At 36.0% G+C, this 27,676-nt stretch overlaps 1 protein-coding gene across 1 annotated transcript in view; it reads right to left on the bottom strand.

The window, feature by feature from the left end:
• Positions 1–2,150: 2,150 nt before the first annotated feature.
• CWC27 (CWC27 spliceosome associated cyclophilin) overlaps positions 2,151–27,676 on the bottom strand; it is a 92,160-nt gene continuing 66,634 nt past the window's right edge. Inside the window, exons 12-14 of the mRNA XM_036403298.2 lie at positions 21,697–21,806; positions 18,875–18,978; positions 2,151–2,563 (exon numbers count right to left, since the gene is read on the bottom strand). Of these exons, the coding sequence (XP_036259191.1) occupies positions 2,401–2,563; positions 18,875–18,978; positions 21,697–21,806 (377 nt within the window). The 3' untranslated portion in view covers positions 2,151–2,400. The remainder of the gene's footprint in view (positions 2,564–18,874; positions 18,979–21,696; positions 21,807–27,676) is intronic.

The raw sequence follows: 27,676 nt of genomic DNA, 5'->3' as shown, positions 1-27,676 counted from the left end.
AGAACACTGCAATGCTGTACCACTCAACATTTTATGTAATTACAGCAATGCCAGATGATGAATGAAATAGGTTTGAGTTAAAATTATTCTCCTAGCCTGCCAGTATGGGAAACTGGCAGGATTGTTACTGGCAGAATAACAGGGAGTTACCTATGACACTGCAAACTACTTGTTTCAGACAAGTGTCTTAATTTAAACTTCTTTCTGTGAGGCTCTTACTCCTTGGTGTTGACTTTACCTGACTTTTATGAAAATGTACTTCTGACATAAGCTTTTGTTAACTTTGCTCCAAATGTCTCCTAAATGAAATACAGAACTACTTTTGCTTCAGTGAAATGAATAAAATTTAGATACCTTAGCCCATTTCTAGTCAACTTCATCAACTCTCAGTTGACTAGTAATAATCTGACTTTCAATGCACACTTAACAAGAAAATGTCAACATTGTCAACATAGTTACTCTCTTGTTCTTGTCAGGTTACCAGTCCTGTGCAAGGTCCAGACTTTTCAAACCTCTTCCAACTGAGCAGAGTCCTAACCCTCAAGTTAAGTTTCCTTTTTGGGCTTTTCTAGTGCTTAAAACTGGGAATCATCTAATACAGCTTACTCAGAGCTGATGCAGGTAGTTGGCAAAAATATTCAGCTAAGAAGGGTGTTAGTCAACTTGTCCATTTTTTGACTCATGCATCCTACTTAAGCTTGCAGGAAAAATACGCAATTAGAACATTTTTTTATTCCAGGGGCAGTAACTGTCGTGGAATTGATTCTCAAGGTTTTTTTCAGATCTACCCCTCACTTTTCCCCATGTTCACCACCTTTTCCTCCTTTCCATCTCCACCAGAATGGGAGTTTGATATGCTCATTTCCTGTAATGACTGATTTAAAATCTTCTCCACAAACAAAGCAATGAATAGAGGTAACAGCATGTGACATTAGATGTTCTTCACTTTGCCAGCAGCAGCCTGACAGAAATGACTTAATGATTAAAAACCTTTGACTCACAAGTTTGTGAATGGCCATGTTAAGGAATGTAACCCCTCTTAACTTCTTTACACCATGGCGCAGTATAATTCACTCAGCCTGAGAGGAGGATAATGACAGCTTTATACAGAATCTCACTTCACACCTCCAAGTTTTCTCCTTATCTCAAAGGTTGCACTATGCATTTAAGCAATAGTCTGTATTAATCTAACCTCTGATATTTGGGGCATATTAACCCACCAATGCAGGTTTATGTATCTCACACCTCAAACCCTATCAAGAAATTTGGCAGTGGCAGCTTGATAAGGACACCATACCTTACTGAACTTGTTCTAAAAACAACAGCAGCAAAAACACTCTCTGGTGGCACTTTTTAATGACCTTGTTCACTCTTCTTTAGCTATTGGCTATTTGGATAATTCATGTTCCTGTGGCACCATAATTGCTGTAAAGGAGCAATGAAAATTCCTGTTTATCTGTAAAAATATTAACATCCAGGGCTGTAAAATATGAGGAAAGTATATAAACTGGAAGCTTGAGCTCAGCTGAGTTCAATTTTAAATGACAGAATAATTGTTTAAAGCAGGGTTATATTTTTAATGAGACTGACCATATTTCCTTTGTTTCTGTACTGGACTAATTAAAAAACCAATCTTCATTACCTGCCATTTTACAGTGAAAATTCTACCAAAGGGAACCTTCTGGTATTGCATCAAGTGGTTTAAGCAACCATTACAGCATATTCAGATTCTCTTTTTTTATTCATGTGGTATGGATAGTGAAATAACACACCTAAAATGTATCATTCCAGCTTCCCAAGATGGGATCTGTACTGGAATGTGTATTTCAGAAGAAGGAAGCAATAGCCAGATTCTCAAATTAAACTTAGCTTGTTTCAAGAAAGCTGTGACCATTCTGAAAAATACTGCATCATCTTAATTCTGTGTCAGAGTGGTTCAGGCAGGCAAAGGTTTACCTGTCTTTTAAAGAACAATGGAAATAATGAAAATTGTACTTTCATAAAATCTTAAAAGCCTGCAGATGGGGTGTCCATGTTCCAACCTGACCCTCACTTAGACAAATTCCCATTCATTATGTTGAAAACTTTTTGATTACCATATTTTGATTAAACAAAGATTTTGACTACTGTAATTAAAACACAGACAAAAGTCAAGTCAATTGTTTTATTAAATACATCATTCCAAAAACCTTTAGAGAAGCTGGATAATGAATGCAGTGAGAGCACTTGACCGTACAACTTAAGAAACAAATGATAGCTCTGCTTCAAAACTGCACGACAGGTTCTTGAGAGATTCCTTTTCACACTTGTCCAGTGGTATTTTTAGGATCAGCTTACAAAAGAGCCAGTGCTTTATTGCAGTCACTTTCCAAGGCAGCTCTGGCTAACTTTACACTCCTTTTATCTCCTTTCCTTTTTTTCTCTCATTATCTTCTTGCTTTCTTCTCTTCTCCTCTTAGTTACAGGATTCCGTGGATCATAGATCTCAAAAGTATCTTCATCCTGCATGCTTGCATCTTTCACCTTTCTGCTTCTGTCTTCAAACTGAAGCACATGTGACATCCTACAAAAAACAAAACTCCAACTCAGTGAAAGAATGGAAGCTACAATTTGTAATTATGATATGCATGGTAAGATTTCTGATTTATTTTTGGTCATAGCAAAAAAGAACTGACCTCCGTTTCTTTTGTTGGTGTGGTTTTTTAAAAATTTCTTAGAAGACCCTTATATTGTAAGGTGATAATTTTGTAAAGACTCCTTTTGAAAAATACAGCTAAATACAGATAGAGTTTTCTCTGGATTTTATTTCACATATTAAATTCTGTTTTCTTGTATTTTTTCTATTTAGCATACCTTCCAAAATATATGGCAAATTTTTCCCGGCAACAGGGAGTGTTCCTCAAGTTTTCCTATTAGTCACTTTAGACACCTTTCACCAGGGTGGAGGGTTTTACAAAAGTGGGGAAGAGTTTACATGGAAAATGCTTGAAGTAGGTACACAGAAGATCAAAAAGGGAATGCTTCATGTCCTGCTGCTTCATATTAACTTGGTTCAGATCATGCTTTTTAATTCTCAGAATACCAGACTAAACAAATACCTTGTTCAATTCAATGTTTTTCCTACTGTTCATTAGAAGTTTTCCCCCCATTAGATATTTCCTAATTTCAGCAAATTTCCAGTAATCTGAAAACATCTCTGTTACATAATGGAAAAATGGAACACGTGAACCTCAGGAGATTCAACAAGGCCAGGTACTAGATCTTACACCTGGGCAACTACTGATAACGACACATGGTGGAAGAGGAAGGGATTGAAGCAGCTCTGCCAAGAGGAACTTACAGGTACTGGTGGCTGAGAGGCTGGACCTGACCCAGCCATGGGCACTCCCAGCCCAGAGAGCCACACGTGTCCTGGGCTGCATCCAGAGCAGGGTGGGCAGCAGGACCAGGGAGGGGATTCTGCCCCTCTGCCCTGCCCTGCTGAGACCCCACCTGCAGGGCTGCATCAGCTCTGGGCTCCCAGCACAGGAAGGACACATGGACTCGCTGGAGGTGACCTCCTGGCATGAGGAGGCCACCAAGATGATCTGAGGAATGGAGCAGCACTCCTGTGAGGACAGGCTGGGAGCTGGGACTGTGCAGCCTGGAGAAGAGAAGGCTCTCAGGAGATCTTATTGCAGTACACAACAGGACCTACTAGGACTGATGGTGACAGATGCTTTAGCAGGGCCTGTAGTTACAGGACAAAGGGTAAACGTTTTAAACCAAAAGAGCCCATATTAAGATGAGATCAGAAAGACATTTTTAAGACAAGGGTGGTGAAACACTAGAACAGGTTGCCCAGATATGTGGTAAATTATTTTTTCAGGGCAAACTCATATATCTCGGCAAAACCCACACTTAACCTTTGGATTCTGTGTGATCAATTTCAAAAATGTCTTTGACTTTGATAGGACAACTTAAGAACTATACTGATCTGATCAATTTCTATAGAATGTCTTTGTCAACAATCTTCGTGACAGAAAATCCAGGAAAACGAGCAAGTTTCAAAAGGAAAGTTTTGTGGCCAATGAAGCACTGTTTTATTGGTCTCTTGCAACATATACAACATTCTGAACTACACAGTTTTCAAAGAGCTTTGAATTTGAGCTAGTGCAAATCTCCATACATAAAGAAAGGGAGGGAGAACCAGCTCAGTTACTGCAGATAACAATATAGTACTATTAACAAAACCAGAAAAAAATCAAAGCTATAGACCATACGTGATCTGCTTGAATGCTTAGAAAATTCCTAAAAACAAAAATTGAATCTTTTCATCACAACTGATTCTTGACATATGTGTTTCATAAATACTTAAAGAGTTGTTTCCAGTGCAAGAAACTTAGGTAGTTTAGTTTATAACCCTGTCCACACTACTAACACCCAAACTTGTTTTTTTAGTCATCTCTACAATTCAGAATAACATAATGTACCATCAAAGTGACTCATGGTTGCATATTTGTAGTTTAATTATAAAAACATTGTCTCACAGTGGAGGGACTGAAGTAATTTATTTTAGCTAACATGCTTTCTGCATTTGTCATATTCTTCTCAATTTATTAAAGATGAGTACACATATCAAATCCCTCTGTCCTAGTATGAATAAAGTACAGGCCTAAGAGATGGAGTCATTCCTCCGTGCATGGTTTTAAAGTGTGTTATGGGAGTGTAAGTAGAAGTGTAGTCACACTTAGTCCTTTCATCAACTCAGGTTTTCCAAGAATACTATAGCACAGGACATAACCTGCAGGATACAACTAAGAGGAATTAAAATTAAATGCATCTCTAATTCTTGGATCAGGCCATACGGTGCCCCAAGTAGTTTGCAAATTACATGCAGTAGATTCAGACTAAGCAATATTTACTTCTCCCCAAGAGCTGAAAGAAGTCATAGTCTCTGACTCTTATTCATAACTTTCCACTAAGACACTCCCAGCTGTGATTAAAAATAAGCCAATATTAAGAAACTTTTTGATATTCCCAGAATCAATTTTAGATGCAGCATCTCAGAGGTAAAGCAAAATAAACACAGACTGCAGTGGAGATTTTAAGAAATATTTTCCTTCTGTGACCTTAAATTTATTTTTGCAAGTCACTCATCTTCCCAGGTAGACCTGTTCTGCACCTATATGAACAGTGAATCACAGTGAATACTGTTCTTCAAAAGCAATTAATTTTTTTTTAAAGGAACATAGCAAGCATTTAATAATTATTTCTATATTAAGCATTTGAATTTAAATTATTCTTACTCAAGTTCCTCTAACTGAAGTTTGCCTTTGCATAACTTTCCAAGTGCAGAGTTAGGGCGTAGTTCCACAAATACAAGTTTCATAAGACTTTTCCTTGTTCAATTTATAACTCTCTTCCCTTCTGCATGCTCCTGGGTTCAGTGAGGAGCTGGCTGCCCAGTCATGTTTCTGCAGTCACTGTGCTGAAACAGTAACTTTATCTCTGTGTCTCTGGTCTTCAGGAACCCACTAACTTGTGCTTATCACTGATTGTTGACAGCTCATTTTATATAAGAGAGATATTAAATTTTAAAGTCCACTTTTCTTCAAAATTTAAAGGATTAGAAGTAGTCAGTTCTACCAAGCAAAACTAAAAAGAAAACAAAACCTCAATTTTGCAGCTTAGTTTTTTTGCTAAAAAGTTGTAAAATAAAATAGCTTGCCGAAACTGATTACTCTGGGTTTGAAGTACCTAGTTGTGCAAGTTGTTGTTCTTCCTAAATAGAAGACACAATCACAAGATTTCTGTTAAGATGCTCATCATCTTAACAAAAATGAACGAGCAATCTTCGCACAGATTTATTGCTGAAGAGGTTGATTTTTAACCTGACCAGATGACAGTGTCCTACAAGTTGACCACGGTCCTATCCACGTAATGGGGGGGAAGCTGCCCTGCATTTCTTTCCTTTCATATTACTAAAGAACACTCAGTAGTTGGCTCTCTTCTGTAATCCAAAAATGGAATGTCTTGAAACTTTAGACTGAAATACACAAATTAATTTAAGACAGCTTCAGAGACAGCACAGGATTTCAAAGGTACAATGATACTCTCGTGGCCTAGTGATATTCTCAGGTCAGTGAACAGATCAGGCTCTTTTGAACTACTCTAGTGAGACAGTACTTGTAAGAAAAGATATGATACACTGTAATCCCTCTGCTTTTGAGATGTGTGAGCCATGCACTGGATCTGAACCATATGCCAGCTGCTGACAGCTGGTAGTCATGTTAAGTGTAGCATAAAAAGAAGTCCTGTGGTCCAAAAGCTTTGGCCTTTCCAGAACTCCTTTTGGGAGAAACTGAAGTGGCAATCAGTGAACTGAATAATTTTGAATCTTGGCAAGAGTAAGGAAGCAGTATGCTTTTGCTCTACGGATAAAGCTGAAACCTCCAGGTACACTCATGCATCAGTGATTTTTATACTAAGTGAAATGAAAGTGCAAAGCTGTATTGCCTAAGACCACACTTGTTTTTCAAACTGATATGGCTGTTGTTTGCTACCACCTGCCTACTGCCCCCTTTGACTTTCCTTGCATAAATGGCCCTGCAGAGCAAACTTCCTGGTGCCTGGAGGAAAACCTGGGACATTATCTTGCACTCAAATACATCAGCATTTTAAACAGGAAGTCATCAACAAGTGTGAGCAAAAGTTACATCCTGCCAATTCTGTTGTAAGGGTAGTAGCTTCTGGCAGAGCAGCAGTAAATTCTTAAACAGTTTTAGGCAGGTGCCTGCACTTTGGAGGGGCATGCATAAAAAATTGCAGTTGGTGACATATTCCTTCTTTTTACACTTAAATGCATACAAAATAAATAAAGCAACTAATCATGTTGCTATAAAATGTAGAGTATAATTTTGAATATTATGGCTGTGTTTTATGATAGTTATTGGTTCTTTTCATCAGGTTGCCTAAAATGAATGCAGAAGAATTAAGTATCTGTGTCAAGAAATTCAGTTGTATTGTATAGGCTGTCTAAAAAACTGGGACCAATATGAACCATAATTACTAGCAGTACCATTTGTTTCTGAGTTGAACATTGATCACAAGTAACAGGCTTCCTATATTCTCAATTTCACAATGCATCCTATATTTAATTGACATTTAATTTAATAGTTCATTGACATTTAATTTAATATTTAATTTAATTCAAATGACAATTAAAAAGAAGCATGAATTTTAAATCAAGGCAAAAGAACAAGAGTATGAACAAGGCAAAAAGAATATCAAGGCCATAAAACAAAGGGAATTTTGAAGGAGGAAATACATTACCAACATCTAATCTTCTTCCATTTTTTAGAAAATGTTTTGAATTGAGATACTACAAGCAAAATAAGCCTCTTGGATCAGGCTGCTGTCATTATTCCTTGCAAAAGTGTGTCCAAGAGCTTTACAAATAATTTTGTAAACACAATGCAGCAGAAGAGAGGGAGTATTTTTGTGTCTCTAATGAAATCTGCAACTATCACTAAGTGCTCTGTGTCATACAACTCTTGTAAGCAAATTTTGTAGCTTCTGTTTGCCTTATCTCAACATCCAGATTTGTTTTCCTTCTTGTGTAACATAACCCATAATCTCTCTTTCCACGCAAAGTAGTTTTGTAATCCAAGTTTCTCTCCTTTATCATTAAAAGAAAATTAAAAGAAAAACAATTTTTTACCAAGTACTTGAAGTAGTTTTTAATTCTTACAGCAATGAGGGTTGATATCCTAAGTACCATGATGGACCCAGTCTCAAAGATGGATTAATCTCTTTAATTATCACTGTTCCACACAGCCACTTCAGTCTCAAAAAAGATGTTTCAGAAAACAATTTCCTTAAGTATTGTTTGTCTCATTAACTCATAATACTGGAGCTGTGCTAAATTACCTACAAAAGCCTGTATCCCTTTGTAGCACTTGGTATTTAAGCCTTACACTACATCACACATTTCCACCACGCCTAGTTTGCCACACCAGATGTGATTTCACTTCAAGCAAGTTAATAACCAGAGAACCATAGATACACTGAAGTTGGGAAGGACCTTTTGGATCAAAAAATTTGACCGTTGATCCAGCACTGCCAAGGCCACTAAACCATGTCCTGAAGTGCCAAATCTACATGCCTTTTAAATACCTCCAGGGATGGAGCCACTTCCCTGGGCAGCCTGTTCCTATGCCTAACAACCTTTGTGGTAAAGAAAACTTTCCCCAATATCCAATCTAAACCTCCCCTGGCACAACTTAAGGCTCTTGCCCTATCACTTGTTAACTGGGAGAAGAGACTGATTCACACAATACTTTCTAGGAATAATTTCTGGTCCTAGGTTTCTGCTGTGATTGTTACCACTAAGAGATTTCACTCTTTCTTTTTTTCAGTACATGCTTTCATCATTCCACATTCCTTGTTTCTTTTTCTCATCTCCCTTCCTAATGATCTTGTTCCTTTTTTTAATGCTTTCATAACACCCTGTATTTTTCATGTTTATTGACTTGATATTTAAAAAGAGAAATACAATTTGCTGTTCAGATCTAGCAAAATCCAAATAATTAGTAATTCCATGCAAGTTTTAAACACTAAAAAATGCCTAGAAGAGTAGTAAGAAAATAGTTATAAATACAGCTATGCGCCATATTGCAAATGTTAAATGTTCATATAAAACACTTACTACTTTGTAAGTAATTACTACTAATCTACGTAAGTGATTATGATACAGATTTTACACAGAAATTAAAAATTTTACTATTGCTATAAACACTGCCCCACCCTGCACTCTCCTTAGGTTAATTGCAAGACCCAGAAGAGTCCATTATAGTTTTCAATATTTTAAATTTCAGCTGTTTGTGCTGATTTTGATTGGGGTAGAATTAGCTTTCTTCACAGTGGCTGATGTGGGGCTGTGCTTTGGATTTGTGTTGAACACAGGGTCGATGATATTGTGATGTTTTTGTTATTGCTGAGCAGAGCTCACACAGAGCCAAGGCCTTTTCTGCTTCTCCTACTGCTGTGGTGGTCTGGGAGGGGACTGGGAGTGCCTGGGAGGCTGGGAGGAGACACAGCCAGGACAGGTGACCCCAGCTGACTAAAAGGATATTCCAGACCATGTGGCATCAAGATCAGTATATAAAATGGGGGGAAGAAGAAGGAAAGGGAGATGTTTGGAGTGATGGTGTTTGTCTTCCCTACTGTCATGAAGGATGGGGCCCTGCTCTCCTGGAGATAGCTGAACACCTGCCTGCCCATGGGAAGTGGGGAATTAATTCCTTGTTTCACTCTGCTTGTGTGTGAGGCTTTTGCTTTCCCTGTTAAACAGTGTGTATCTCAACCCATGAGTTTTTCAGGTTTTACTCTTCTGATTCACCCTGCTGGTGGGGCAGTGAGCGAGCAGCTGCCTGGGGCTTGGCTGATGCCTGCATTAAGCCATGACAACAATGGAGGTATTACTGCTGCTCTTGCACAAAGCAAAAATGTCCCCAGTATTAAGCAAGTAAAAGATGAAAACATGCTTTAAAAACATTATACAAAGTCAGCCCATACACTTCTGGTAACTTTAACTAGCCCTTTGAATTTGTGTATTACAGTTACTGGAGGATTGAAAATTGGCTTAACCTCTTCAGAATAACCAGCAAGTTTTGGATCCTTCACAGACTGAAGAATTAATTGCTTATAACTTCTCTTTGTGTTGGCCTATAGCATAAAATGATGAGAACAGAACTTTTGCAGATATTTCTAATATAATACTTTCTGAGATAGTTTATTTAAACCGTAATATGCTTAGTTTTATCACAAAATAATCACTGCCAAAATTAGAAAAAGAAACTAATAGTTTCACTAACCATGGGACCTCCAGCTTAAAAAGAACCCCTTTGTTGTTTGCAAAGCTAACAACAAAGTAGCATAATCTTGGTGAAGACTAATATAGTATTCTATCCTTGGATTGCTCAAGATAGTGCTAAAAATCTTTTTCTCTTGAAAGAACATTTAACTGTAATTAACCTTCTAAGAGAAGGGGAATCACCTTAACTATGAAAAAGCTCACCTTATTTGTAATAATCTGTGAGAAAATGTGATGACTTTTCATAGTATCAGGAGAACTATGTTAAACTATGATGACTTACTTTTTCAAGCAAGAAATATTTTTCTGAATAAAATTCAGTTATCCTATCTTGAGTTATCCTATGCTATCTTGATATTGCTTCTGTTCTATAACAATTAATATGTATAGTATATTTACACTACATCCTTGACCCCTTCACAAAAATGTTAAGTAGTTTGATGTGAGAAGATGTATGCTTTAAATAGACAACTGCTCCTGGTACAGTAGAGTGGTATGGAAGACTAAAATGCAAATTCCAGACAGCACACCCATAAAGAAAAGCTCTACATAGCATTTACTACAAGGACATGGGAGCCACCATGGTGGAACGCACCAGTGATCCATCCATTCGAGTATCCTGTCTCTGGCAATAGCTTGTACAACATCTGATACTCTGAAGTCAGTCAGCAAATCACCACCCCAAGTTAACACAAGCAGTCAGGCATTATTTTATCAACACAGCACAGAGCTGGAGTGAAAAGAAAGGAGAGAAGAATATTTCTAGCACAAAAATACTCAGATTTTCAAAACATTCAGATTTTTCTGGACACTCTCCCTTTTCTTTTGCTCTTCCCTCTCTCATTCTGAATATATCAAAATCCTTACTTCTTAAATTTGTCATTCAATGCAATGAAGTTGGGGTGCTTGGAAAGGTGTGTAAATATACAGGAAGCTTAAGCCAGGCTAATAAAGATTTAGAAGATTATTTTTTCATTCTTCACTAGATTTTCTGGCAATAAAAAAGATCAGATTTCCAGACAGTAAATCTAACACTAGATATCCCTTAACTGAAGCATGGATCATCTCTGAATTTAAGTCAAACAGTAGTCAATATTCAGATGCCTAGTCCAAATAAGCTCAGATACAGGGAATTAGCAAAAAATAAACAAGCAAAAAACCCCACTTTAAATGCTCTGAGTTTCTCAGACATGCTGAACAGCTACAGGCAATCAATATACAACGTCAGCAGAAGAACAATTTGTTAATTTGAATTACTGACTGAAGCAGTGGGGTAGGGGGTGGCATTTACAAATCAAGCAAGGTCTCTGACCATATTCTAGCAGTACAGGGGTGAAGGTGGAGACAAAACTGGAGAGAAAAAAGAAAGATTTACAGCAGAAGCATTTTTTTTCTTCCTTTAAAGGTTAGTGGCAGTACTAGAACCCAAACAAACGCTTATTTTTTTGCCAAACAGAAAAGAAACCTCTCTTTCCAATGTGTTTCTAATACAGACCTCTGGCATTCATTTATCCTTTGTAACAATCAAGTAAGTATTTTGTCAACTTTTAAAAAATGTAGTTGAGTAAATCAATGGCCTTAGCAGGAGAGACCTAATATAGAGCCAGTTTTTCCAGACTAGTGAAGGAACGCTGGCTCAAATCTGGATGGAGGAGGGGAGCAAACATGGCTTTAATCCATCTTTGTGCCTCACTGGCATAAATTACAGCAGCACTTTTTCTGTCATTCCCCAAGCAAGCATCAGCATGTAAAACAGACTGCAGCTTAGTTTTCAGGGGTTTTCTGTGTTTGTCAGTTAAGCTTCTGCAACTGAAGCTGCAAAGACTGCTGCTAATCTTGAGGAAGCTGTATTTCATAACCCTAAATTTGAGGTTTTGTAGGAAAAAAATCTGCATTTTATAAAATGTATATTAAACAAGGTTTATAAAAGAAATATAACCAATATTTTAGGTGTCTATCCTGAAGAACTTCACTCTGAAAATTTCAATAGTATACACTACAGTAAATAGGAAATCCTGGAAATAAAATGGAACACATTATCAAATGGATATGGATTAAACACTAACAGTGTGCATTGTGATTTAGTTCTTACTAGAAATTAAATCTTGTAATATAAAAACAGTCTGGGTAACTTCAGCATTTACCAATTCTAAAATTACTATTTCAATTAAAAAATACCCCAGTCCAAACCAATTCTAGCCTATACTCTACAAAAGACATTGAAAAGTGATGCCTTGATACTGTTTTAAGACCCAAACTGCTCTGTTCCAAAACCTTTTACTGTAAGAATACAAGGTAAGTAAAATATTGTCTGTTTCCACTCCTAATTGTGCCATATTTTTCATGAAAGCAATCATAAATCTTCTGAAAGGAAACTTCCTTGTATTATGAACAAAAATGTTTCTTAAAGAAGATAGAGGGCACAACTCTTGATGGTGGATAGAGAATACCTTCATTTAATATACAGATTTATTTTCTGTTTGTTCTAGCGTAAAATGAAACTACCTCTACAAACTGGGTAAAAAATTGTACACTCAAATTGCAATTATTGTCCTGGCAAAAAGAATGCAGCATTAGCACCCAATGCTCCCACAATATTTAAGTGGCCCCACTGAAGTTTTCTGAAATTCAGAATTGGGAACAGATTACAGTATTTGACTTATATAAGCCAGGTTGTATTTTAAACGATTAGCACTGAATTTCTGTGAGTTTTCTGTCCACAGAACCAATAAATTAGTAAAACCAGACCTATTCCTTTCAATTTCTGCTAAAATCAGGTGATCTGATCTATGTAAAGCATCTGATCTATGTGCAGATCAAGATATTTTATGGCCAAGAAGAAGGTATGTTTAAAAGCTTTCTAAGACACATGAGATTTTAAACAGTGCCTTTAAAGTATGCATGTCATTACATTCATTTGAATTGGTTTTAATCCTCATTATCTTACATGAAGTTTTTTACAAATAACTTAGAGGACAATAGTTTTTTACAAATAACTTACAGGACAACACTAGTAATTACACAATATGGACATGAAGCCATCCATTAGGCAAGACATGAAATACCTTTTTGTTTAAAATAGAAGACCTTGACTGTCATGCAGTTTTCAGAACAACCTTTTGTACAAATTGGAAGGTACTTTCAGGTATTGACTTTTTCATTTTGATTTAAAAAAAGCCTATTTTTCCTATATCTCAAATTAACCAACAAAGACACAACAAAGGTAAGTAACCAGAAGAATTTTAGACTGAAAAATCATGTGAAAAACTACCACCTTATTCCAAATTCCTATTTTGCTCATTTTTACTTGTCCCACAGTATACCTGAAAGCGGAATGGATTTATTTTATTTCAAATAAAAAGAAAGACCAAGTTTCAGAGTCTAGACATACTTCCAAAAAAACTTAAATGACTTATTTACATTTGTTGCTTAGTTACAGCTGTCACAGCACTCCACAGGGAAGGAAAAAGCTGATCTCTCCTAAAGATTAAGAAGCTTTATGTTTCACATGTAACACCTTACATTCCACCCAGGAAACACTGCAGTTGTTCAGTTATGAAGAACTGGCATCACGTGCTATTAATTAAATGAACTATGTAGCATGCTGGCAGTCTCAGTCAAATTCTGAAAGGCTGCAGAGTACATTACTGAGAGCAGATAAAGGCCAGTGATGAGATCTGAATCCAGAAGAAGAAATCCTAAACTTCTAGCCAGGTGCAGAGTGAAGGAAAAATTACTGGGCTTCACTGTAACACAAACTCTAAAATCAGCTGGGGGTCTACTTGCAGCCCTGACTTGTGAACTGATGGGATTAATAACAGACCAAATCCTTCTACTGAGGATGATACAGATTTTGGCTGATTCCCTGGTGGCAGCAATTTTAATGCACTTCACATAATCATGTCCATCTGGTAAGGAACAACTTTCACATATTAATATTTCAGTTTCTACACTGAATATTGAGGGTCCAACAGAATGAATCTGGCATCTTTCATGAAGTCAAAACTGAAGAAGTAACAATTAAAACCGTATTTATCAGAACTGAGATTATCAGCATAGAAATAGTTTTCAAGCAGGAAGAGAATATTGCCTCAATGCAATGTTCATATTATAGAATCATAGAATGGTGTGGGTAGAAAGGGACCTTTAAAGGTCACCCAGTCCAACCCCACTGCCACCCCTCTGGGCAACCTGTTCTAGTGCCTCCACCCTCTGAGCAAAGAATTTTTTCCCAGCATCTAATTTAAATCTCTCAATTTAAAATCATCACCCCTCATCCTGTCTCTACCTGCCCAAGTAAAAAGTCACTCTCCCTCTTTCTTTTAATCACCCTTTAATTACTGAAATATCTACCACAATAAGGTCTCTCCAGAGCCTTCTCTTACCTATCCTGAACAACCCCAGCTTTCTCAGCCTTTTCTCACAGGAGAGATATCATTTTTGCATTCCTTCTCTGGACCAGCTCACAAGCGTCCCTGTCCTTCCTTTGCTGGGAGCCCAGAGCTGGATGCAGTGTTCCAGGTGGGGTCTCAGCAGAGCAGAGCAGAGGGGCAGCATCCCCTCCCTGGCCCTGCTGCCCACACTGCTCTGGATGCAGCCCAGGACACGTGTGGCTCTCTGGGCTGGGAGTGCCCATGGCTGGGTCATGTCCAGCCTCTCAGCCACCAGCACCCCAAAGCCCTTCTGGGCATGGCTGTCCCCAGTCTGAGCCCTTGTCTGGGATTGTCCTGGCCCAGGTGCATCACCTTGGTCTTGCTGAACTTCATGAGGTTCACAAGAACCTACTTCTCAAGGCTGTGCTGGTGCCTCTGGATGGCATCCCATCTTTCTGCAGTGCCACCTGCAGTGCTCAGCTTCCTGTCACTGCAGATGTACTGAGGGTGCACTCGGTCCCACTGCCTCTGTCACTGATGAAGATACTGAAGAGCATCAGACCCAAGCAGTGAATGAATGGGGATGTGTTTTCAATCAATCCAAAAAATATCCCATCATGATTTCCTAACCTCTGTGTCTTCCATGTATTATAAAGTTCTGTAAACTTTACTGGTTTTGTGTGCAATGTATGATATTTTAGTGGTATGGAGTGATGATCATTTTGATTTTTCAGTTACTTGACACAGACAATTAAGTTTTAAGTTCAAGAATGTTGAGGAATACTAAAGTTGATTCCTGAACATTTTTGTGCATTTTGTCTGCGAGAATGTATGGAGATCCTATATAGATATATGCTAAACTGACTTGGCAACCAGGTGAGTTTTCAAAAAGCAGTGTGGTGGCTTCATTACCACAGAAAATTCCACCAACTCTAAAAGTTGTCATAGCACTAGATATACTTCAGTTTTCCAGTAAATCTTATAGTTTCAAGAAGCCTCCACTTGTTTTAAAAGATCAGAGGGAGAAGAGTTAAGTCCAGATTTTGGTTAAGGACATGACATGTCTTTTTATAGCAGAGAATCTGTTCCTTCCACAAAAAACAGTATTCCATATAGGAAAGTGAAGATATATTTCTCACATTTCACAAGCATGTAAGATTCCTAAAAATTCAGCTGGAGAGCCCTGTATTTAGGAGTAGACAGCCATGTTTAATGTCAAAGTGAAAAGCTTAATATAGTAATGGTTGGTTAGTTCATTTCCACTTATGACTATACTGGAGAAGAATATAATTACAAAACATATGTATAATGTGAAGTTTTGAATGTTTATTGGAGTATTCAGAATTCATGTGATTTTGGCAAACAAGAGTAGCAGTATGAAAAGTGGGATACAATTTAAAAAGAGCAATGGCTAAATTCCAATAAGAGTGATCAACAGTATGGGTACAGACAGAACTAAGTTAGGCAACCATTCAATAGGAAAGGATTTGTGGCTTAGAAAGGAATGAAAACCAGGTATGAAAAAAACAGCAACAAAAAAAGTAATCCTTCCACTCAACACAGACAGACTTAGCTGAGTACTGTATTTAGTCTCAGATTTCACATCTTGAAAGAAGCACTTGGAACTCTCAGAATTACTTGATCGAAGGGTGTTTTACAGTACTAAGTATCACTCTTATCCTATTTGAAGAGGAATATTTTGCACAGATTAAGTAAAACAATTTTTGAATGTACTTGACTGCATCAGAATTTTTTTATCCCATTGCTGGATTCTCTCTATGAAAAATATTTTGTCTCGCGTTCACAGGATCTCCATCATTAGTTTCATTATCTGCAGTTGCTGTAACATCCTTCTGGAATGAAAGCTGTGTTTGACTACAATTTCAACTATTTGTTATTATCATCAGAACTCTGAAGTGTCACTACTACCTGAATGGGTATCACATGCATGCAGCTATATGTGTTACAGTAAGTCCTACACAAGCTGAGTAGCAGCAGAGTTCTGAATAAGTGTAGCCTGTGCAGTATTTTCTCATTCAAATTCAGGCCTATCAAGTAATCCAAGTGGCAAGTATCAAGCAGATTCCAGCTGGGTCTTCTGTTGTGACATATTCGGTTTTCATAATATTAGTCTCTAAGCAAATGACACCTCATTGTCACTGTGATTCACCTCACCTACACTTTTGGGAAAAGTCTTCTTGGTTAAGATTCTAAACCAAGAATATAACTGAGTTCTGACAGATAAGCTCTACCCACCTCTGCAGCAATTTATACAATCTTTAAGAAAAAAGAATATAGTAATGCATCTGAGTCCTTGTTACTTGGATTGTAAGCAAATAATGAACCACTAGTGATCAAATAGTACTGGGAACATCTAACAAATCATTAAGAGGAAAGCACAAGCACTAGTTGTCCACATGAAGCCAGAAGGAAAATAATGGCTGGAAGAACTCAGATCAAGAATGTCTTTCTAAGGTACCCAGATGCTGTAAAATTGTGTCCACTTACTTATTGTCATACATTTTTATTCTTTGATCCCTTCTTTGAGCAGATACCATGTTTATGATGGTATTTTTGAATTCTGTAAGGGAAATTGGATTTTGATTGCTGCAGACCAATACAAATAATCATTCTCACAGAGCAGTAGAGGTTGCAATAAAATGTCTCAGCAAAGATTCTGATATCCCACATTAAAACTTAGTCTTATGCATTTCTCTTCAGCACTCCTCACAACATTTCCTCAGATGTGTTCTTAGACAGTAAAGTCTGGTAATAATTACCAAACACCATACACACTGTTTACAATAGAGTCATATTTCTTCCTTTTTTATTGCATAAAAAGTAGAATGCTGCTGAAAAGTGCCCAAATGTCTGCTGTGTGCCATGCCAATACAGCAGCTCAGCCAAATATGCAGAGAGAAGTTTGCCAAACTAAAGAAAACATAACAAATTGGTAATGGTTTCTATCTTGACAGAGAATGAAAATTATACCTCAATGTGTGGCCACTCATGGACACATAAAAATGTCTTAGAGGCAATCATTTTACTTCAGATAACATACCCTGACAGTAGAGCAAAGCATACTGGCAGGCTTTCCCTTCCCATAAAAACAGCAACCATGACCTACAAAATGGCCTGGAGGAAGCACGTTGTTTGTGTGTACCATATTGCACATGGCATACACTAACTGTATTTCATAAAAATCAAATAAAGTGAAGTCACTGTCTTTTGAGAAGCAGATTCAAATGAAAAAAGAATTTTAAAATTTAAAGTCACTATAGTTATCTCAAATATTCCTATACAACAAAGGTACTGAAAATGTAAACACTTAATCCAAAATATGCAATTTAACTTTCCCAGTGCTTCACACAATAATTCATAGCTTTCAGAAGATTTCATTGCTTTGTTAACGTTGTCTATAGCCAATGTGTGGAACATACATTTTACAATTTACTTGGCCTCAAAGTAAATTATTTGAAAACAGACTGCCTGTCAAACACTTGAGTAGGCTTCCTAGAAAGGAGATCAATTCCCCCAGCCTGTCAGTGTTCAAGAGGCAATTGGACAATGCCCTTAACAACACAGCTTTTGGCCAGCCCTGAAGCTGTCAGGCAGCTGAACAGATGATGATTGTAGGTCCCTTCCAAATGAAATAATTGCTCTATAATTCTTGGAGGACTTAAAAGCACTTTGGTAGCTCAGAAGGATCTCAAAGTATCAGTGAAATCCAAGGATTTGAAATTTATATTGTATGTTATCTCTCATCCTCAAAGAGCCTGAGGTAGGAAAAGATGTAATGAAGGAAAAAAACACTGTTTGAAGAAGCAACAAAATAGTTTTAAATCATCTGATATACAGAAATACCGGTTGTCTTAAAATATTTGCCAAGAACTTTGTTAAAGTTTCTATTTTATTGGTAATTTTGCTGTAGCTCAAATGGCTTATGCACACAACTATGGAAAAAAACCTGTAGGCAGAGACAGCCTATTTTGTTGGACCAGCTGTAGTGTTTGCCTTATAAATGGAGACAGATAGATCCTTACAAAACTTTTTTGCTAGGATTTCTTTTCTTTTTTCCAGTTATTTTATGCATTTTTGCATTATGCCTACTTTTATGAGCATTTAACTACATGCAGCCTAGACCTTTAAGATCATTTAACTGCATGCAGCCTAGACCTTTAAGATCACACTTCAAATCATATTGATTTTAATCCCCTTGAGGTGGGTAGTTTGTATCAAAGATGAATATGAGACAACAGGGTACAAACTGAGTCCTTGACTGGGAGGCATTAAGGCAGTAACTTCTGCAATGCTTTATCCACTTCAGGAATATCCCACTGCCTTGGGGTCACCCTACACTTCAGATGAGTCAGACTATCTCAATCTCATCCATCATTTACAAATACTTACCATGCTCAACACACAGTTTTAGAAAGATTTAAAACTACAGAATGCTAAATGTCATCTGCTCTCATGACATATTTTTCAGAGTGCTAAACCAGTACCTTTTAGCTGACTCCTAATGGAGCAGCTGTCTTCACATTCGGTGTTTTCTGCTACTCAAATTTATGCATACCAGTGTGACTATGTTAGTACAGCAGGATTTGTATTGGTAAACACAGAAATCCAAAGGAAAAAAACTCACCATCCTTCATCATTATCTACATCAGGTTCGGACAGCTCATTTTCAGGAGTTTCTTCAATTGCCTGGGTTAACTTTGTTTTAAATCGGTCTAACAATGCCAGTGTCTGAAATTAAACATGGTTTTAGAGAAATTGTATATTTCTACACCAACAGGCATATACAACATCTTTATTATTTTGAGTAAAAGTACAATGAGAGTGATGTTTCATATGATTTGGAAGAAACACTTTAGAGAGAGGCAAGTGAGAGAGCAAGAGGTGATGGTGGGTGGGAGAGCAGAACTGCAAGAAAAGCCCTGACTGAGTGAGTGGGCAGGCAATGCTGAGGCAACAAGAGAAGCAGGGAGGGGCCTGTCAGGTGTGAAAAAACACTTCTCTCACCATCTAGTGAAATAAAAAGGAATATTTAAGAAACAAATACTTGTAGCTACCTAGAGAATAAAACAGCTGATTAAATAACACTGCCAACAATGAATTTTACTTTTTGGACATGCTACTGTCCTCTTTTAAAGTAATCTACTGTATGAATTACAAACCATTCAAGCCTTGAAAACCCAGTTTAACTGATACTTATATACTTTCTGTTGATGATCTTTTAAATTATGTGTGGACATTGAAAAAACTCAATGTTTTTCTCTTAAAAAAAATGAACCAGCTTAAATAATTCTGCAGATACAGGTTCTTATGCTGAATATATAAATCTCATACTCATTTAAATCTGCTGTTTTACTCTCAAACGGACATTGCCTGATCTTTCAGGGACAATGAAGTCACCAAATCTCAGATGACACCTGAAGGTCATACCATAGTTCTTGTTTCTGATAAAAAGGCAAAGAGCTTATGTTTGCACAGCCCACAGCTTTTTTTTTTTTTTTTTTTTTTCCTGATATTTGAGACATTCCTGAAAAGGAAAGCATCAGGGAGTAAGTGCCTAACTGAATTATGTGGCAGGCTACATTTGATTTGTAGGTGATAGGTTGGCAACCTATGTTGTAAAACACCTCTGTATGGCTGTGTAGTTTTGTTTGGTCAAGTTTTTCAAATTTAAAAGAATAAAAACTAAACAAGAATAGAAAACAGAAATAGGAAATACCAGAAGTGTTCACTGGAATCAAATGTCCTTCTGGGAGCAATCTTAACTTGAGGAGTTTCCTGGCTTTTGAATTCTTTCAAAAACATATTTTAGCACTGCCAAGGGCAGATTTTGACTTTTTTTGCATTTACTTTCTTTATTTTTTTTGTCTATTTTTCTGTTTAAGGTGAGAAAGCAGAAAGTTTTGAGGATATTTGGGCCTGCAAATCATTCTAGTTCTGTAGCTTTTCATACTATTGTAAACAAACACTGCACTTGCAACACCTGAGACAGCAAATCTTTGCTGACGTCATAGAAGGAAACAAACTTAAACTGACCCTCTTAATATGGAACTGTGACCAAAACCAGCCACTTTCTTTGTGTCTTGTCTAATTTTCTCTGGTGACAGCATTCCTGTGAATAGACCTGATAACAGAAATAATTTTGAAATATCATAGTAGCCATTTTTTTGCAGTGAGTCACTAGATGCTATACTGTGCTTTGAATAACTTTATAATTTGATCCTGGCTGAATAGGAGGTCTATTATCTAGTATTTTAGAGAAAGATACCTTTTCTCCCTCTTCCTTAATTATTGCATTGAGGATGGAAAATGGTATTTGTACTGTAGGATAAGTTACGATGGGTGTGAGACAAGAAGAGGTTCTCCACAAGTGAAATGGATTACAAAGAACTTGATTAATTATTGTTGAATTGTTGCCAGCAGAGTTACGTAAATAAAAATTAAGATCTCTTAGAATACATATCTCTATAATCTCATCTTGTTTTCCGGTGATGTCCAGGACAGGGCTGATATAAATTCATTAGACATGGTTTTAAGTCCCTTGATCCACACTGCCAACAGAGCTTTAGTACTCTTTGATTCAAAGATAATGGGATTTTGAATATACAAAGTTTCCATAAACTTCTTAGTTTAGGGCTAAATCAGCTTGCTGAATATATAAAGGTTTGCCAAATGCTGCTTTGAAGTGACTAAGCCTCAAGTTTCAAATCTCTTCTAGATTCAACATGTGAACAGGAACATCTTTGTAGCTGAACTGACATGCACTTACAAACCAATGTGTTTGATGTACAGCACAGATTTTACGTTGATGGTATTTCCATTTCATAGGCAGTTTCATATATTTAACCATTTCAGACTTTCCTATTTTAGAAAAAACAAATGCCTTTGTAAAGCAAACCTTACTTTGCTCATATTTGCTTACTAGAGCCTACAGAAATGCTAACTAATTTTGAATAATAATTTTAATTGTATGTAAAACAGCGTCTGTTTTTACAGTGCTTATAAACCATTTCTTTCATTTCACAACAGGAAGTATCGATGAATTTAATATTTTTAAACTGTAATTTAAAATGTTAAAAACCAAATGCCAAATATGTAAACTTCTGTCCCAGTGTTATCTTATAGCAAGGAAAGCATAAGGTGAAGAAATGCGAATTCTTAAAAATGTAATCAAGGACACCTCTTCATGACTAGCATTTCCTTTCAGAAGATTTTAGCAACTAAACTGGGAGCCCTTTCAAACACACATTGAAAATTCATTTACCTGTCTACCTGGGTAATAAAAATACCTATTTTTATAAATAATAACTTTCTTTCTTTCTTTCTTTTAATAGAAAATGAAATGACAGATTTTTAAACTCTGCTTTTATACAAATAGAGATAAACATATTCAAAAATGAACATAGGTAATTTTCTGGATTTTTGTTGCCCAGGCTATCAAACTATTACCTGATCTTCACGGGAAACTCCTTTCTTTGGCTGCTGCTTTCGCTTGTCTTCATATTTTCTCTTCTCCTGAAGGTATTCTTCAACAACACTGTTTGGAGCAGGTTCCTCCTCTGAATAAGGAAACATATTTGGTTAAACAAATTTAGTTTGGTTTCATGATTTAGTGTCTTTTTGGAGATAAAATACCAAGCAAAACACTCCCATAAAACATTTCAGTTGTACTGCTTTCTCAGCAGTAGAATGATTTGCTACTTGCTGAAATGAAAAACACAACACTGCACTGGGCAGAGAATGAGTCAAAAGATTTTTGTTTCAATTATATTTTACTGTGGAGCCAGAGAAAGCAGGATAACAGAAGTAAAACCTCTGATGAAAACTGTTGAAATTCCTTTAACCAGATGACCTTAATTTCTGAAGAACTTGTAGCAGTTGAAATGTTATGTGTATTAATATTCTGTGACTATTTGCTCAAAAGTAAACAAATACCATTTATAGAAAATGTCATCGTTTTCCTCCTTTGTAGGCTGAAGTAGCCACAAATCAAGTCCTTGATTTTGCAATACGGAAAAAACTCAGTAACATTTAAATTCTTAACAGAGTCCATGTTGTTAATCAGGAATAAGCTCTTTTTTATATAACTCTTCAGGAATAAAACTATTTCTTATAAAGTGAAATATGGATGAGTCAAGAGCAACTTTGTCTTTTTTTAACAGTGTCTGCACTGCAGAGTATGCACTGTCTCATTACATTATTAATGAATAAATTATTCATTAGTAGTTTAATGGGACAAAAACTGAAGTGGAAAATTGATCAATACCATACTTTCACATTAATTTCTTCTTCTTGAACAGCATTAAGACATTGTACATATTGATTTAGTATGCTTAAAATTTATCTACTCATATTTACATAATTGTTATTCCTGGTAACAAACAGAAGAATAAACCTCCTGGATGTTCATTGCAGATGATGAACATTTGCAAATGAAAACATTTTTGGAGAAAATTGTTTCAAGAAATTTCAGGATATATGGCCTGGTGAACTGTAAATCTAAATGAATTTGTTGTTATCAGGTTTTTTAGATGACTGCTGACAGCTATACAGAAAAAGTTGCTGATTCCAAACTAAATTTCTCTTGCAACTCAAGTTTTCTATGAAGTTTATAAACACAGCTGTTTGTAATAAAATGAAATAAATTTGTAATTATATATCTACATATAAAATAATTCCTTACATATTTCTACAAATAAAATATCTTATTTCCTTTTTATCTTAATTTCTACATTGCATTTGAACAACATTTAAATGCTTTCTACATTGTATTTAACAGGTACCAGGGAAAATAATCGAACATACTTAATACCATTCAGAGCTGGTTTTTTTTTGCTGTTTTCCAATTGATATGTTGGATATAATCATGAACAGAGTCTGACAGGTACCAGCAAGACAAAGAAAGAAAAATCCATCTTCCAGAATGACCAAAATAGATAAATGCATACACACACACATTTAGGGATGATTAAACAGCTGCTTGAATGAAATCAAATCTGCCATAAAATCTTATGCAGCATACTATCAGATGAACTGAGGAGAACAGAAGTTCATAAAAAAACTACCACATATAATTAAAAAGCTCAGTATTTCCCCTTATTATGTCATTTTCTTCTACTAATTAAAAATCATGTTCTTAATTCAAGACCAACCCCTAGTCAAAATAATGCATTAGTTTTAGCATAAATGCATGTATCCAAAGTGTTGACTACCTGGAAGCAACATAATATCTTCTTTTACTAACATTTAGCCCCTATATAAATAAATTGAAGTCAAAATTATTCAAAACAACCTGCTTCCTTATAAAAAACAACCTTTCAGGTGACATTTAGCTAAATGAGTGCTTTAAAAGGAATCACATTTACCCCATGATGAATAGAATTGCCCATTTATGATAAGCAAAAGAACTGAGAAGAGCGTTCTTGAACATATTTGAAAATGACAGTCACAAACTGGCCATGAACATTTAAACCTTAAATCCACCCTCTGATATACATATTCTGAATTTAAAGATGTGATCCTTAGTCATATAGATCTTTTGACTAAAATTTAGTTTAATGTAGTGCAGCTCAAATAAAATTCTTAAACAAAAAGGGTGAAATTCCCCTGAAGCTGTGTGCTTGTGTGTTTTTATCACACTCCTATGTGTGCCACTTACTGTTAATACAAGTAATTTAAATTTCAGTTAAAGCCTTCTTTTGGTATTATTGTTTCTTGGGTCTTTGCCTGTCAGAGGCTTTCTAATCCTCAACTTCATGCTCTCTGCCTCCTAGGAAAGCCTTTTCATAACTCAGACAAAAGATAATCAGATCCACTTGAACTAACTTCAGAGTGACTCAACCAAAAGAGCTGTGCCCTTGTACACATCACAGTTTTCCAACTTTCATTAAAATTGCTTCAAAACATGCTTGTATTTCTTCATGAAGTCCTACAACCTATCACACACCATTTAAAGCAAGCAACAAAACAGGAAAGACTTTCAAGAGCCTCTAAGACAATCAGTTATTAACATTTTAAAACTTGAAAACTGCAATGATTACAAAACTATAGAGTGCTTTTTAATAGAAATTATATATTCAGTTTTTGATAAGCAGGAATTATTTGACAAAACTACTTTGTGCCTGACTGGTAACTAGCAAGCAAGGAAAAAAGTCCAGACGAGAGAGACTTGGTGGGAAGAAACCTTTTTAAATGTAAGAGTAGATTGCTGTCTACTACTTCGTATCTCCCAGTCTGCAACCCAGACTCCCTGCAAGTCTTTTGCAGCTGAATTGAAAATAAGAGGAACAACAGCACTGTATGATGGACTTGACATTCATATCAAGCTTGACAAATTTAGGTCCAGCTTGCTCATTCAGCAAAAATACAAGGATCGTGACTTTGATATTAATCCCCTTAATCTAAGAGGATTTATTCAGAAAAAAATTAATGAAAAATGGCATAGATACACAGAAGTAAAAGAACAATTAAATTCATTTTAGGTATCACAAGGTGCAGAAGATAATTTAAGTTACAGGAATCTTGTTCCCTAGGAGGATCTCACCATAAGTGTAAATAGCATGAAGAAAAGAATTTCTTCTTTAGTTTGAACAAGCTGTTGTATATATTCCATCAGGAAGGAAGGTGAGGGGGAAAAAACAAGAAAACAGATTACATTCCTTATTGAAAATACATTTCATCCTACATTCAAAAGAATTTATAAGTAATTAGCTATTTATGTAAGCTAGCTTGTTACCACCAAGAAAGTCTTCATCTTACTGTGTCAAAATAATTTCTTTCAGATAGATTCTTCTATCCTGAAAGTATGGCCAGTACATGCCAACATGATGATGTAATCTAACCTAAAACTTTGGGTTTGGGACATGGTTTACAGTGATAGTCTGAAACTAAGGAGGAAATTCTAAATTCTTTAAAGCAGAAAGGAAGATACTGATTAAAAAAATATGAAAGACCTTATTTTGCTCACACTTAAAACAGGAACAGTTCAAATGATGTCAGTTTTTAACTAACAAATGGAGGAAGTACAACAAAGGCAAAACTTGATCCAATGGCATTGAACTGAAGTGAGTGGATGGTTTAGGAATGATCAGTTCCTAATAAGAAGTGAAGCAGAATAAAAGAAAGCTTGGTAATTTTAAGCTTAATTCCTAAAGCATCTGGTACATTTAACAGCATAACAAACACTCAACAAAAGATGTATCAGAAGTATTGTGTTTTCAAAACTGCAATTTTATCCTCCACTAAATGAAACCAAGAAATATGAATTCTAATTCAGCTGCCTGTGGAAGATCGGAACAGCATGATCACTGCTTATGCTCACATTGGTATTGCTCTTGAAGACTGGGCTCCATTCCTAGCACTGCAGGTAGTGTAACTTTGCCATAACAAGTCCACCAATTGTGGCACAGATAAGGTACAATTTGACACAAATGCAGGTCTGAGAGTATGCATGCAATTTTCCACAGTACAAACTCTTTTAAGCAAACCACCTTGTAGTAATTACTGTTCTTGTACTTAGAATCTGTATGAAACTCTACAGGTTTTATTTCCTTTTGAGAAAGAGACAATGAAACTGCACATAAAATACTTGTTAGAAAATGAAGCAAATTCGATTTGGTGAAAGTATTACCAGAAACACACATGAAGGGTAGAAAAAAAAAACATATCGTGACAGAAAAAAAATCCTGATTCTGAAGATTTAATGTAATCATGAAAAAGCAAGAGCCTATAGCATTGAAAAGGATCAATGGAAGACTTATGACTTTTCTTTGATGAGATACAGCTAGCATTAAGATATTTACATACTTAGGTATTTAATATTACAAAACATTCTGGATATGCTAAAGCAATCCCATTAACTATTGTAATGAAATTTTTATATGTAATCATGACTTTATGCAGAACTGAGGTAAGGTAACAAAAAGAATGTACAAAGATGTGCATATAAAAATGCATCCCATTTATTTAGCAGGGTTTGTGTATGTTTGAAATGCGGTGGGCCCATAAATTTTCCTCAGTATCCAAAATGTATTCTTTAGCAACTCAGATGACACATTTCATGTGATAAAATACCTACTGGACAGAAATTCCAAAAAATGCATGGCATAGCTAGACTAAATACCAAAGGGTCAAAAAAATCCTCAAAACCTTCTTGTTGGAAGAGAAAGTAATTATGTTTGAATGTTTTGGTGAATTAAAATAAGAGATGTAAAACACTTTCCTGTGTTACTTCAGTATATTCCACTTTCAGCTTATCAATATTTATATTGCATTCTTTTGGAATTGTAGGGGTATGCAGTAGTCATTTAAAAAATCTTACTGAGACTGAAATCTTAAAAAAGAGAAGTTGTTTTTGCTCCAAACCAAATAAAATCCTCACAAATTAGAAAAGAAATTCCAATATGCCATAATATTTCAGGAATTAAAATAGAATTCCTATCAGAAGTTACAAATACAGAACTTAGAGACACTTTGGATAACTAATAACCAAAACAAATAACTCACTTCTTCCCGAATTAGGAAAAAAAATTATTACAGCTTTAAATATTATGTATCTGAAACTTAAAATAGAGTTCAGCGTAAAGTAGTGTAAAAATTAATATACCAGAAAAACAATGTGAAATAATTTTATGCTTGAGACAATTAGTAACATACTCTCCTGTATATTTTTGCTTAGGACTAGTTCTACTTATGTTTTCTACTTAGGTTTTCTTTGCACCTTCAAGAACTGTTTAGTTAATGTTGCTATAGCTCCGGCCTGCCTAAGATTCTAAAGAGCCACCGTTTGCCAAGAAGTTAGGTAAGAGTCAGGAAATATTTAGCAACTGTGAACAATTGAATAGATTTGCTTACAGAATGAGCTTCCATGCTTGGACTGATTACTAGATTTTCAGTTTGCTACAGTGAACAAAGCAACAGTTCTAGAACAAAAATACTAGTTCATTTAGCGAACTCAAACACTAAAATCTTACAAGTAATTCCTAGAGGTTCAAAGCACTTATCTGAAAGACCGCAAAACAGTGTGAACTGCAAGTTTCTAGTAAATGCTTTCTGACCTTTGGTAGGCACATGGTCCTAGTCTAATATACAGTTAATTTTCAAGTGTTGGTGGATTTTGAGTACATGCGTAAGATTATTACTAAAATCAAGGCTGGTTTACACTGAGGTTTTTTCCTCTTTTCTTCTGCAGACAGAGAGGCAAACAGAAAAAGTAGCAGGAAGGGGACTGCACAGGGATGCTGGGTATTAGGAGATTAAATGTAAAAAAAAAATGTGAACAGTGGGAGAAAAAAAAAGGTTTTGCAAAGATGACAGATGAATACTTTGATACAATGCAGCTCTACTGTATATACTGAAAAAATCTCCATACTTAATGCATTTATGCTGCAAAGTTCCCAAACCATCAAAATTCGGATTTTGTTATTTTCAA

This window comes from Molothrus ater, chromosome Z (genome assembly GCF_012460135.2).
Source record: "Molothrus ater isolate BHLD 08-10-18 breed brown headed cowbird chromosome Z, BPBGC_Mater_1.1, whole genome shotgun sequence".
Taxonomy (NCBI): Eukaryota; Metazoa; Chordata; class Aves; order Passeriformes; family Icteridae; genus Molothrus; species Molothrus ater.
This window is presented reverse-complemented; position numbering and strand designations above follow the sequence as displayed.